The following is a 15590-nucleotide window of genomic DNA, read 5'->3' on the forward strand; positions in this document are numbered from 1 at the left end:
TTTGGAACTGGGAATGTTCAATGTATCTTAATTGACTTGATAAAAATCTCATTAGGTAAATATAAATTAATAATAACTACAAGAGTGTACTTTGCACAGATTAATTTCTCAATCAATATAATCATTTCTCAACAATCTTTTGTAGAATTCTTACGTTCTGGGCTAAAGTTCTTTGAGTTTCCGTTGTTACCAACCCTTTTCTACAGCTTATTCTGGTCAACAATTTTCTTCAACTGTTTGAATTTATACATAAGTAATACACCGCTTTGAACAGCTCATTAACCTTATTAGTCAATGCATTCACCTTAGCATATCTGCTTTTCCAAAAAATCCATCCAAAATCAGGTCGAACCATTTGATCTTTCGTCTTTTAATTGAGTATTTCCTTAAATTTGGGAAAGAGAAAAAAACAGAAAATAAATCTGTTGCGCTTCTCTGTGTCCCTCAGTAATGCGCTGGAGTTGCTATAGGCATAACATAAGAAAGTGTTGAAGCTTCTTTTTTTTTAAATATAATCGATGGCTTGGAATAAAGGAAAAGGTCTCGTAAACTTTTCGTATATTTAAAGAGGTACGATTCGAGTTAAGAAGAATGATTATCTGATTAAGAGAAATAAATTATCATCTTTTCTTAAATGTTGCACACATAACCCCCCCCCCCCTAATTTTGTTTTAAGATAAATAAAAGTCATGACTTTAGTTCTTTAGATCCAGAAATGCGAACATGACAGTGTTTGCAGTTGTCCCAATTATAACACTTAAGTAATTAATTATCAAATTTTATGAACCAGTTTTCGGCCTGCGTGCATGAAATTTCAAATCAAAGACATATACCAGTAGTTACAAAAACGCGTTTTAAACGCGTTCAGCCACAGTTAAAATTTGGCCTTCGGTCTGTGAATATTTCTGTATTTGTAAATGAGCTGCTCTGACGTCTAAAGAGGGAAAAATTAATCAATCTACACTTTTGAGAGTGTGCACGAGGAAATACAAATCACAATTATAGCAAAAACTGTTTTCACTCTTAAGTTTGTCTCATACCGTCGGAAACTGGGTGTGGGAAGGGGAGGTAAGGGGGAAGGTGAGGTAAGGGGGAAGGTGAGGTAAGGGGGGAGGTGAGGTAAGGGGGTGTAGTTTTGTTCACGGTATGTTTCATTTCTATTTTTGTAGTCATTCGAAAGATCTCCAAGGTGAGACACCAATGTTGTTGAATTTTAAATCGCCAAAGTTGCAACAATTTTAAACTAAAATATCATATTGCAGTTCTTATAAGGTTGACCACTCAGCAACTTACATTTCAGAAAAGGGGTGGGGGGGGGGGGGAGAGGAATAGCGAAACTCGTAAAAGAATTCGGTTTTGCTGTTTGCATGTTTACGACTGTTATGTCAGCTGTTAAAATTGTACGAATGGAATAAAATGATGAATTACTTACTAATAAACTTTCTTCTGGTGGAAACATCTTGCAAGGAGAATGTAAGAGTCATCAATTTAAGTATGTTAACGATACTCAGATGGTTCGGGTCAATTATTCTTCCAAACACAACACAAGTTGGCTTTTACAGTAATCCGTTAAACCTAAAATGATACCGAGTATCAAACTATTAATCCCCTTTTTAAGCTACTAATCTGAATTGTATAACGAGATCAGAGAGATCAATGGACGGAAACGAAGAATTGAGAAGGTGGCAAAAAGTTAAATAAATCCGTGTGTCAATTTTGTGGGACACAAACTTAATTATCTGTGGACTTAAATGCTAATTAGGAACATCCAGATAGTTTTTGCCTACATTTATCTCAAACATAATATGGGGAATCCAATTTGTGTAAATAGGCTATTATATAGGCTATTGCGGTATATAGGCTATTATATGTAAATAGGCTATTATATATTATATCTATATAGTCTACGCGATGCTGTTTATTTGCTTTTTTTGCATGGTAATGAGGAAAATGTTACAACCGTATGTAAGGTTCAACGGAAAATGCCAAAAATTAACGCAAAATTGCATATTGAAATTAGGTGATTAATAACTCAACGCTCAATTAAGAAACCAACTGATTATAGTCACATACCTTACCTATTGTCGTTCTATAACTATAGACGGCCGATTTTATATCAATTATTTGTCAATATTTCAAGGCTAATTGCTCTCACATCTTTCTGATTTGTCGCTGGGTTAAAATTCTCAATCTGAGAAAGCTCAGAGGAGAAAATGATGGAGATGAAACGAGTCACGTGACACACCTTATACCTTTTGACGGAGGGTTCCCGTTTCGATAGAAAGTTCGACTTTGTTCGTATAATTACGTGATATCATTAGGAAACGCTGGGCCCTTTTCATGTCGGTATGAGCCCTGACATAATAATTTAAAAAAGGCCTTATTTCTAACTCTACGGGCAACGTAATGTTAAATCCCAAATTTTCACAGCACGTCGTGCAAAAGAATTAGGCTATGCATGCAGTGTTTATCTCCGTAGAATTTTGTTGTAACCTAGCAATGGTTTGCCTCATTGGTTGTTTTACATAATCCCATGTGACGTAACGGCGAAGAATTTGTTACCCGCGTACACGTGTTAAAATGTTGTCTTTTATATATATTACTGAGTTATACTCGGACAGAACATCATTTGTCAAACACCGAATGTCAGAAATTGCTCATTTTATTTTAATAAAAAAACATTTTGTGAGTCCTTGTAAAGCAGCAACATATATATTGACGCAGCAAAATAAATCTCCAAACGCAGAACAGAAGCGAAATTGGAATATGTAGAGCGTCGTCCCATATGATAGTTGTTTTTCTTTCTCTAATAGAGCCGATGAAAAAGAAAATTGCAATTTTGCATTCTAGTCTAAGAATGAATATATATAACGCTTAACATCACAATATTATGTCTTTATTTGTTTCATATTTTCTAGTGTTGTCCTTTTTTAATAAAAAAATATTCATATATTTATTTATTTAGTTATATATATATATATTTATTTTTACAAGTTCATTAAGGTATGATTCGTTTCCACTTATAGTCAACGATTGATGGCTTACCGCATTATATAGCCAACAACGTCAACAAAGTTTCAAGACTATAGAACACGACAAAGAAATATTGGCTGGTACTTTTCTCTGCATTTAGGATTAGGTAGTTATTTTTTTTTAGTAGATATATATATATATATACTTATATATATATATATATATTTTATATCATACAAGAAACCAATTATAGGGCATATGATTTTATCTTTATCTAGTCTCATGTTTCAAGATTTAAAAATGAAATTGGAATATGTTATGAAGTTGCAAGGAATGCTCCTTCAAGACAACTTTAATGATGATGTCAGTGGCTCTGTTATTGCCCTATTCGTTGTTTTAGTTTTAATTAGGCTTTCAAAACAGCTGGTCTAGTTTAATTAATTCCGTAACCGGTGACTGGTATACACAAGGAGGAAATACAGTACAATTTGTTATAACAAGTTTACAATTCCTTGTGATTATTTTTAGCCACTCAAGTATATTCACTTTAGCTATACGTTTGAGAAGCTGATGTAATCAGTCTATCTGGTAGACTAAGCATTGCAGCCGCTTTGTCGATTTGCCTCTTTATCCTGAATGTGTAATTTCCTCAACAACTGTTTATAACGATGGTTATCACCTGCTCGGACTCAGTTGTTTCTAACCGTTATCTAGTAAACAACAAAGTTAGTTTCGTGTATACTAGCGTCGTCCTAAATAATGCACGTTCACGGTATTGTTTCGTAGTCACGTGATCAGGGTGGATCGGCAGATGGGTTCTATTTTTTCCCACGAACTCATTAGCTTTTATAAAACGCAGAGCAGTACTAACTTCTAGAGTAAATATGAGATATAAAAAAAAAAAAAACAGAAACTGATTTAGTGAATGCTGGCTTTATTCCTCTGATGTTGATATCCAACAATCGCCATTACCTTATTTACTTCCATATTCTTCTTTTCATTTCTCTGTTCTTTGTTTTTAATCTGGTGTCCCCCCCCCCCACCCCCACCAAAAAAATGTGCAGCATTATTCAGCAACGGACGATTGCAATCAACTGACTAGACAAATGAGGTCAAGAAGAATAGATTTAAAAAAAGCGAACGACTTACTGGACAAAGAATCATAGTGCATGATAAACTGCCCTCATTGTAACATATATACTGATGATCCATAACTAATAACATTGATATTCTGAGATCTTTGACTCGGTTTAATAAATGAGATGAGTTGAATGATGGATGAGGATGCAACAACTGCAGCAACAGAGTTTGCTGACTGATCGGGCACAGCAGTTCATGCGCATGCACACAGACACACAAACAATACGATGTTTAACGGAATAGTTTAGAGCCATTTGACTAGGAAGTTAAACTCTTATACATCTTGAGAAAGCTTCATTCAACATTATAAATTGTAGCCTTTTAATGATCTTTGAGATCTCGAACATGGAATGTAGGAATTGAGTGAAAAAAGTGTGTAAAAAGAAACTGAACTATATCCTTTGTAATGTTCCTAATTCTGTTCGACTGGGACACCTTAACTTTAACTTTACTGCAATAGTCATCCATTTTGTGAAGGATGCATGTGTTTAACATTTCACCTAATTGCTGTTTTAATTTTGTTTCTCTTCTTCTTCTTCTTACAGGTACGACGGAACCAAGGCCCTTCACTAAAGTCCAGTGCACCCTGCGCAAACACAAAACAAATCGGAAACCAAGGACACCATTTACAACTTCACAATTACTTGCATTAGAACGAAAATTTCGACAAAAACAATATTTATCAATCGCCGAACGGGCTGAATTTTCGGCGTCGTTAAGTTTAACAGAGACTCAAGTGAAAATTTGGTTTCAAAATAGAAGAGCCAAGGCAAAGCGACTTCAAGAAGCCGAACTAGAAAAACTCAAAATGGCAGCCAAACCATACTTACCACCGGGGATGGCAGTCCCTCTAGCTCCTGCAGCAGCAGCAGCCTATTATTCAGCTATTTCACCGTTACATCATCACCATAGACCTCAGCTGACACCAATCAGCCCATACCATCTAGCACCCTATGCCTATTTCCCTACATGTACCCAAGCAGGTGGGTTGGTATACCCATACCATACTGGAGGCATGTGAAGATGACGACGACGGCGCATTGATTGATGCATAATACAACTATACTGCATTGTCTGGTATGGATTTCTCTGTGGATTGTCTTTTTACTGATTTGTGTATTCCTATGTTTACACGACGAAGACCGTTGGATGACTCTCATACAGATAACGATACAAGATTCGCGACATATCCTTCAGTGACGAAGTGTTTACAGGTTGTACCTATAGAGTAATCTCCAGTTGAATAAAATAGATATTCTTACTTCCTGGATTGAATTCAGCCATCATGATGAATCTGCATGTCTATAGAGGAATATGTATTTAGCTTGAATCCACATTTGGTGGGAATGGAGTTGTAGTGGACAACACCTAATGAACCCCGGATGCATGCAGTACCAAACACTATAATGAATGAATAAAGTGCATCCATAGAAAATTGGTGTGCAAAAAAAATGTGTGGTTATGTATAATTATGGGATGACTCTCCAATAACGTCCATGCACCCTCGAAGGCAGGAGGACTACATAAGCTGCAGTAGATTCCAATACATTATAACAGAACGTTAACGGCATCGCTTCCTAAGGAAAGCAAAAAGACTTAAAACTGAAATGGACATTTTTTTTTCTTGAATTTGTTTTCTTTTTAAAAAGATAAACAAGTCTATTCTGCCAGTAGTTTGACTGTAGTACATTAAGATCACAAGATGCACTATAAATGATAGAATGGTAAAACCTATAAAAGTAATAAAAATTGACATATTTATGCGGAAAACCTCAAATAAATTGTTCCTTTTTTATCCTTGCGAAGAAAGTATTTGTTGAACGTGTATTCCTTATTGTAAGTATTCAGTCTTCTGCCATAATAGCAAGCAACTTAAAGGCCTTAGCATTGCCACCAAATATGCTAGAAAAAAAATATGAAAAAATGGTCTTCCTTGCTCACTCTGCCAACCTCACAGTATGTTTTTTTTTTCGGTCTCATATATTTGTCTTACTTAACGCTGCTCAGGATCGCATGTGAACAATTTGGAGGCTCACAACATCCGGGATATTACATTTTGAATGTATTTCTAGCCATTTTGAACAGGTTAAAATTGGACCACTGTGCCAGAAGAACTTTAACCACTTTGGATGGTTCTCTTGGTCAAAAATAGGAAAACTTTCTGACAGTAAGTTGATTGTCGTCTACACAGAGGGTTTATCCCATTATAAGATGTAATCTCAAACCATTATGTAAAATTTGTATACCTTCCGTTAAAGTGTTTATCCCATATGTGTAAGCGAAAGTCTGCAATATATAGACCGGTAGACTGCTCAAAGTATATATAAGCGAATAACTATATTGTTATGTGGAAATGCCAATATTTCGTTTAACAACCCCCAAAGTTAAACGAACGCGTTATTAGGCGTGACGTGACTTCCTAACTACACAAGAACCAGTCATTTCACGCCTAATTGTGTTCTCTGGTGTTTTAACTAGACCGTGTATGTCTAAAGCGTCTCTCTAGAAAACAGTTGAGTCAATATGTAACACTCGGCGGATCTTTTACTTGACTTTACCGGTGAAGTTTTCACATTCTTAAATGAAACGTTTCATTTTCTAAGGCTATTTTAATATCGTCAAATACTCAAGGGTTTGTCAGTCGCGCTATAAGAAACGTTCACTGATTGGTTTATGTTCTAAAGTTTGAATAATTTACTTATTAAGTCGCAGTTTTCTATATCCATTACAGAATTTTAACGACTAGACTCAAGGGAAGTTATATTGCTTTCGGACAAACTACATTATAAACATTATCTTCTACCCTCTTTTCCTCCTTTTTTTAAAAACTTTTCTGTAGGGTTATTACTATTTATTTTTTGTAGCTCGCTGCCTTTCACATTAAAATTGCTTCTATATCCACCAGACATATATGCTTAGGTATGGTATGTGTATGGATCTTTGCCCTACCGTGAATAATTTCAGAAACGTTTGTTACTTCTTTTACACAGGCAATAATCCACAAATCAAACTAACAAAAGGCGAAATAATGGGATAAAATTATAGAATAATTTGCCCCATTTTCTCCATCTTAGCATGAGGTTCACTCAAGTTTGCCAGTTGTTACTACGGTTAGCATATAAAAACATCGCAACATTACTTGGACCCTTTTCGACTTTATATATTAGAAATACATAAGCCAACAGAAGGGTTTATGTTTTGTCTGGCTGTATTATTTTGTATTGCATTATGTTTATATATATATATTTACATATATATATATATATGTATAAATATATATATATATATATGTATAAATATATATATTTATACATTTATACACATATATATATATATGTATATATATATATATATATATGTATAAATAAATAAATAAATATATATATATATATATATATATATATATATATATATATACTAGATATTATTACCTGCAAACAATTAAGGGTGAACAGTGAGTGGATCGAATTAATTTTGATTATATCCTATAACAAAAAGCTAAATTAATAGATCAATATTTTGGTGATAACTGAACAAGAAATTATAACAAAACTGTACGGAGGATCTGTTTATGCATATTGCACCTATCTTCCAGAGATGTTATTTCGAGTCTGGTGATAGCGATGTAACTGACAAATTGAGAAATTAGGAAGAATTACAAATTTGAGTAATATAATAATACTTGCATGAGCGCTTAACCAGTCAACATTGAAATGACAACTATTAGACTTGGAATTATTTCTATCAATCATAAAAACAATAAAACAATAAGGGTAACTTCTCTGATTGCCGATGAACTTCTGTATTTATCTGTATATGTATATATATATATATACATATATATACTATTAACTGTGTTAGAAATAAATCTTCTTCTCCCTTTAAATGTTCTAGTATAAATTTACTAATGGCAAAGTAGATGAAGGTAAACAGTACACACATGCCTGACTTTTTAATATTTATAGTTTAGCATGCGTTGCGTTGTGGCTTAGTACGATATATACCCACTAGCTCTTAACTGGGATATATCTACACGATTTCTTGGTTTTTTTTTCTGTTTTTTTTTAAAGAAAATAAACTGATAAGTGATAACAATTATCATAATTATCATAATTATTACAATTAAGAAGACTTGAAAATGTACATATATATTATATATACCGATAACCGGAGCGACTGAATATTTGAACACTGTTTTTGGTTCATATACTACAAACTTGTTAAATAGTGTGAGAAATAAAGGCAGATTTATAAATATATTATTGGCTTTTTAGCTAGTCTAGTCTAATTTGTCAAGCTGTCTTTGTGTTGTAATGATTCTATGACGCTATTCAAAGTTGGTTTAATGTCGTCTGTTAACCCTAACACCCTTTGCCAATTATTGTTTCCAGTCCATTGCGTAGTAATTGTTCGTTTACCAATTCTTGGCTCTAGAAGTTACCGTCTGCTTAAAGCGATCTATGAAGGTCAGACGTCCTAATTTTAATTTCAAAATTGCAAAAAAAAAAAAAAAAAAAAAAAAAAAAGGAGAAAAGACGAAAATACATGTTACCACAGAAACCATCCGTAAAATAGTGGATCCCGACAGATAAAACAAAGTTTATACGCCGGTTTGTTTTGCTATAAAATGGTTTATCTTTATATGGGTGTATATTATAGGAGTATACATTTGACCTACATAAACTCATATAGGCCCTATATCTTTTAATACTAAAGACGTCATACAAAGGCTAGGCTATATAGGCTAGTTACGTTATTACCGCATTCTCCCATACGAAATTTAGTGAATATTCTCTCCTCACCCCAAATGTGCAATTAAACGTAATGTAATTATGACAATATAATAATTTCACCTATAGTGAACTTAACGCTAGTTCGAACAACCCTATGTATAAAGGAAAGTATGGTGCGGTTTGGGGGTGGGGAGGAGGTGGGGGTGGGTTGGATAGGTAGGTGCACCTGAGGTCTATTTTCTGATGAGATATACCAAGTGTGAGTCTGACTGGTCCATTACCATTGGTCAACCATGGAAGAGCGTAACGCACTGGTAGTGCAAACGTACATACTATACGTCACGAGATCTGTCCAATGTATTATTATACCTTGTCAGTTGCACCATTCTAGCAGAGTGACATCATAACTTGCAATTGGAGATGTTTGTTGCGATTTCTTAACTTAACAGCTGAAAGCCGTTATATACGGTATCTGTTCAGAACCAAACTGTTTTGTTGTGTTGTGTAGGTACTCTTATAGTACAATATACTCTAGCTATTGCGTTGACAGTTTTGCCACGGAAATATTAGGGTAGTACTTCCATAGTTTTAATACTGCACGGTTTATTAGTGCAACTATCACAGGATGAACTACACCCGCCATTTCCTTGGGTTTTGGGTTTATACGGCATCCTGGGGGCAATTGCATAACCTTCGAACATTACCAACACCAACACCTATAATTGATACAAATTGATACAAAATTGATGCAAATAGCCCTTCCATTGTACCAGTGCATCCAAACTAAAATACCATGTGAATGCTTGTAATTACATGAGTATTCACTGAATGACCTTTCGTGACCTCAGGAAACCTTTGTGGTTTACGAAAATTAGCGCAAAAAGTGTAGGCCTAGTTTTTTCTATAATAGGTAGGTAAAGGTAGGTAGGTATACACACATACATACAAACACACACAGGAGGCATGTGTAAATGAACCCCTGAGAGGCTACAAAGATTGATTTCTTTTTCGACAGCAACAGGAATATCACCCAGAAAAACAATAACAATCGTTTGTCACTTTCTACCTCTACGGAATGCTTCAATTAGGCACATTTTAATACGCGAGAATTGTAACTACACTCCCGCCAATGGACTTTACCACGACAGGCGTTCCATGAATTTAACTATAACTATGATGTTGTTCCCCAACCCTTATGACGTAATCAATAACTTTCGATCTGGTGAGGGAGCTCCAGTACCCCGGAGAAAATTCAAGTTTCGCAAGTTAAGTTTGCCGACCAGCTATATCTTAATGTACTGTAGCAGTATTCCATTTTGAGAGTTACTCTCCTTCCTTTCCCTCTCCTCTCCTCTCCTCCCCTCCCCACGCCCTTTCCCTTCCCACTCTGTTACACTATGTATATCTACTCCGTATCTTGCTGTGCATGCGTTATTCCAACTGATATAAAATGGATCACTGTAGGCTCGTATATACATATTCAGTGATATATATTATACTTTAAATTGTTGAATAGATACCATATTCTGTTATAGATAACCTGTACAAATCACCCATGATACATATACTTCTATATGGATTTCAACTTCATATCAAATTTAATACGTTCCTTTAATACATTGGCGTCTGTTTTGCATTGAAGTATTCCGCCAAAGGCGACCACAATACAAAAGCATATTCGATACCAACATGGATAGTGAACGGTGGCAGTATGCGACCCCAGTGCCAATAGTATCCTTGTTTACAAGAATGCTAATTTTAGCGTGAAATTGCGATTTCTTTCCTAACAATAGACAGTTAGTTTTCCATCTACTTTTCGTGATCAGGCATGCGTAATCTATTCAGCAAAACATCTCTCACTGAAGGGGTGAATGATCTCTCAATTATTTGACTTCAGCTGCGTTTAACTTTGATCAACAAAATTGCTGGTGACTGATTTTTTTTTTTTTAAAAGCAACAACTGTATCACAGAGACTATAGCTTCAAAATATTGTTTGTAGACTGTGCGATTTATAATCACCAAAGGCAATGCCATCATAACTAAACAGGTTAGTCAAATTCTGTGGCACATCGTTATGATTGAAAACCTAGAATAGATTTTGCATCATCCTCAAAAAGTTCTAAATTTAAAGATGATGAGTATGACCCACTGCAAAAATATGGTAAATGGTCGCTCATTTTCAAACATAAAAATGTCGTTTAACTGCCACCCACGGGAATTTTCCATCACTTGAAATATCTTTTTAATCAGTGGAATGGTCGAGGCTTGTACTGCGCGTGCGTAGCTACTCTTACTGTTTAAACCTAACGGTACTTTGTGTGTAGGCCTACATGAAAGTGTTTATGTTGCAACTAGGCTTACTTTGCTCAATCTTTGCGAAAAGGGCTAAAATCTACTGGAAAAAGTATCTCATTTTAATAATGTGGTTCTAGTTTTAGGATTCCTGTGAGACTGGTAGAGAAAGGTTTGACCGTCAGGACAGTGACCGGTGTCACGGTGTGTCATGAGAACGCAATGGGGCTATAAAAAGGTGCTGAATGTTGTATAGATCGTCAGAACCCTGCCGAAGTACAATTGGAAACTGTTAGCAATTTAAGCTTGCTTTATGGTGGTCACAAGACTGTTGACCTTTAGTTTCAAAGACTGAAAGAACTACGAACGTATGATCAGAAGATCAGAAAGCACTGTGCACCAAATTGTATGACTGGGCCAGTTTCACGAAACTTAAATTTTCTATAGTGAAAGATGTACTGTACGTAATGGGGCTCTAAACCTGTGCTGAATGTTGTATAGATCGTCAGAACCTTCCAGGTAGGTACTTGTGGAGCTGTTCGAAATGTAAGCTTGCTTTATTGTTGTTACAGTATTTTTGACCTTTAGTTTCAAAGACTGAAAGAACTACGAACCTATGATCAGAAAAGACTGTACTCCATATGCTTTGACTGGGCCAGTTTCACGAAACTTACATTTTCTATAGTATATAAGATAAACGGTACGTTCTGAAATTTAAATATAGGCTAAGCATCCAAGCATTACGAAAAAAATACCCGGTGACATCATACGGTCGTAATAGTGTACTCCATTAGCTTCAGCAGCCGTGTTCTCTTTCAAATAATGACGAAATTCAACAATTTTGTAAGCATCTGATGAGATTATACTAGTTAACCCTCATCAAAAGTGTCTGTACCCAAACAACATAACTGATAGTTAATATCTCAAGAGTACCGTATATATGGTACTTTCTCATTCACATACGAACAATAGAAACAACATATGATATGTTAGATTTATTATTACCGATTATAATTGATTATACTCAACTTTCATCATTATGAAGCAATCATATTTTGATACCTAGTTTTAAGATGCAGTTTACTTCGTTTTTTGGTAAAATCTTGTCAGATAGACTTGTTTGTGTGTGTGTGTCTTCTTTTTTTTTTGTGCTCACTTCACCTCAAATGTTGCGGTCTTGTTTGTGACCGTCGATGACTCGTGAAATTAAAGGAAACCCTGAAATCCGATTTAAGGATATAATTGTTCGTGACTACATCTGAATGTTACTTACTCGGGTTAACATGTTATAGGCTACCTCTCATTGTTGAACGTTGTTCTACAAAATAATCTGAATTTATTTTGATATAAGGTATAAAATTCGGTCACATCTAAAGGAGGGTATACCAGGTAAACATTCCTTTGACTTGATTAAAAGTTGTTGGGTAAATTTCACAGATCAATGCATATCACATAGAACGCAAATAAAAGACCAGACGAAAATGTTTGTCCAGGGTACACCCCTCGGGTTCCGATGTAGATATATTTGTATTTCCAATAAACATCTATTCATAGCAAGCACGACTTTTTAACAAGTTCTTTGATAACCGATATCTAGCATAAACGACATGGTAATCGGAATACAGGAAACAGGGTCAAAAACCAAACGGGATTTCAAGTCTGAATTACATGATTCAGCGGGCTTTAACTTTAGTAGATTGTGTTATCATGTAGCAGCAGAGGTGTACCTATAGCTTTCAAACTGCATTTGTGTTGCGTAGGGAGTTCGTGTCATACTAACAAAGAGTAATATTCACATCAAATTTCATATCGACCTCATTTTATATGGTTACAACCATTTGGCTGCTCTAACTTAGCGGGTTATTAACCCTGTTTAATAAATGCTAATGACTCAACCAAAACATGTTCTTCTAAATACATGTGAACAACGGAGCAGACTTGGATGACATTCACATTTACACAAACCTGAAATGCAGTCAGTGTGAACATGTTATTTGATTAAATACCATTGTTTTCCCTTTGAATTTTGTATCGCATCCGAGGAACTAATCCAACAGTCTATGTACTAGACTAAGTAGTCCAGCCCCTTTATATGGGCCACAGATGCTTAAAGGGTCATTTATCACCAACAACAAAAAGTAAGTGGTATAAAAATGCAGCATGAACTGACAGCAGTGATCTTAAACGTTCTACAAAATATCATAGCTTAAGTTTGTACCAAGTTAAGTGATTCTTTAGCGGCAGAGTGCCACCAGATTGTGGACATTTTAAGACAAACTTATTTTTCAGCTTGAAGATTTATTCTTTTTTCAGTGGATAAAGTTTAAATCGACTGTTCCGTGCCCTCTAAATGAATATAAATACATCGGCATTTAAGCTGGGTATACAAGAACGCTGAACTTTTATCAATACGAAGAGTGTAACCCCCCCACCCCCCCCCCCCTATAAAACAGCAGGTTACTAAATAAAAACAAAATCGTCTTCTGGGATAACTTGAAAACAGACTTTCGTATTTAAGCTCTTGTATTTTTTTGGAAGTTGAATGAAAGCTACGAATGAGAGATAATTAACTATTATATAGCCCACCAGGGCTTCAATCAACTTTGGCTGTTCCCACTAGATTATTTGAGCATCTCAAGGGACTATACCAAATTATGTCGCAGAACAAGACTTCTCTGTTTAATTAATTGTTTCCTTTTGTTTTTATCTGTCGGCGAAACCGACACTTGCGCCAAGCGATCAAAATTTTCTGTCTGATTTCAGTTTGCCTACAGCTTTATGTCTCTTCTTTGAGAATGTGTAAGATGTAATCTGGTAAATTACCCGGCGTCTGTAAAATCCATAAAACTGATCTAAGGTTATAGCCCTAAATTAGGCTTTACCGTTGGAAAAGGAGGAGGGTATACACAAAACAGAGAAAGATCGAAACATAGGGAGATGAAAGTTCTAAGTGAATGAAAAAAGTGAAAGAACAGAATGTAAAAGAAAGGCTGGTGAGGGTGGGGAGGGACAACCATTACGATCCCTTATTGTAACATAAACTTTGCGTGTAGCTGTAATGTAGGATCGTTCTGTCTTATTTAGGCAGGTAAAACCTTCAGTTAGATTGGGACACTTTTATCCTGATTTTTTTCAGATATTATAATATTAATTCAATTAAAGGAGCACTGCCTCCACATCGTACGTTCGTCCATCTGACATTTTCTGCATCAGTTGCAAGATCTGTTGAAATAAAAGAGGCGGCCTATACAACCATTGTCAATTATTTCACTTCAAACGTCTTTTTTTTCGTGTGAAAGAAAGTAGGATAGAAACGAAATTCATCAACATTGTGATTTTTTTACTGGCCTCACAGTAAAAAAATACTTTTCGCTTATCATGCAAACCTTTCTGTTTTCAAGTATCGGTAAACCCCGACACTAGTTAAATAAGGTGAAAACTTCGGTTAAAGTAAGAGATTCCCGCCACGCAAGAAGCGTGATCATTTTTTCCACTTGTTTTGAACAAATTTTATGTTTACAGTTACTTTTTACTGACAAAAGAAATGGGTGACGGTGGAGGGTACAAATTGTATGCTTGTCTAACCGGATATGTTCATTCTCTTGGTTATTAATTAGTTTGATTATGTCGCGTGGTCTTACTATCGTCAATAACGTTGGATGACGTCAACGTTTGAAACGGTCAGTGAACAGATCCAGGACAAAACACTTGCAAGATCGCGTAGTGTACCGACGTGGAGGCCGTGTAGCCCGCGTGAACTTGTGCATGAGGGTCTGAGTTGACCAGAGCTACATTATAGTATCATCAGAAGATAGCTTTTCACTCCATACCTCCATCTGGCCCACAATTCACCAACAAGGGAAATTGAGATAGGGACTTTGAAATGACCTCTTTGGGATAATTATCACGTGGAAACAACTCCTTTCCACCCACACCCCCACTCGACGCCACCAAGTTCTCCAAAATAAACATGGATTTGCTAACGAGGCAGTGAATTTAAGCTACATATAGCACGATTGATCCCACCCCTCCCCTCCCCTCTTCTTCGTGTAGCATTTGTTTCTCAACTGTCAACTTCCACCTTGGTTCCTTTTCGTATCGGTTCTAGGGATGATACCGAACCATGCAATTGGCTGCCAACAACTCACCAATTGAATTCAAGTTAGAGCTGGACTCAGTCTCGTTCGAAAACGTTGTACCTCTGTTTCGCTAGTGACAGACGATAAACAACAGAAACTGAACCGGTATGATCTAGATACCCCTTGTCACCTTTTTGTTTTTTGTCCTTGTAGGTTCGGTGACACGAATCGCCTTTTACTACTATACCATCCTCTGGAAAACATTGGACACAGATTTCAGTGTTTTCAGTCACATTTTTTTTGTCTAGATGGATGCAACCCTTCCAATCAAGCCAACGGCATTCCCCGGCTATCCGATTCCGAGAATGTTAC

The 15590-nt window shown here is 35.8% G+C and overlaps 1 protein-coding gene across 1 annotated transcript in view; it reads left to right on the forward strand.

Annotated features, from left to right (window-relative positions):
- The window catches only part of LOC139967539 (uncharacterized), a 48849-nt gene extending 41495 nt beyond the window's left edge, over positions 1 to 7354 (forward strand). The window contains exon 4 of the mRNA XM_071971445.1: positions 4659 to 7354. Coding sequence (XP_071827546.1) covers positions 4659 to 5134 — 476 coding nt within the window. The 3' untranslated portion in view covers positions 5135 to 7354. The remainder of the gene's footprint in view (positions 1 to 4658) is intronic.
- Positions 7355 to 15590: the final 8236 nt, after the last annotated feature.

This window comes from Apostichopus japonicus, chromosome 5 (genome assembly GCF_037975245.1).
Source record: "Apostichopus japonicus isolate 1M-3 chromosome 5, ASM3797524v1, whole genome shotgun sequence".
Lineage (NCBI taxonomy): Eukaryota > Metazoa > Echinodermata > Holothuroidea > Aspidochirotida > Stichopodidae > Apostichopus > Apostichopus japonicus.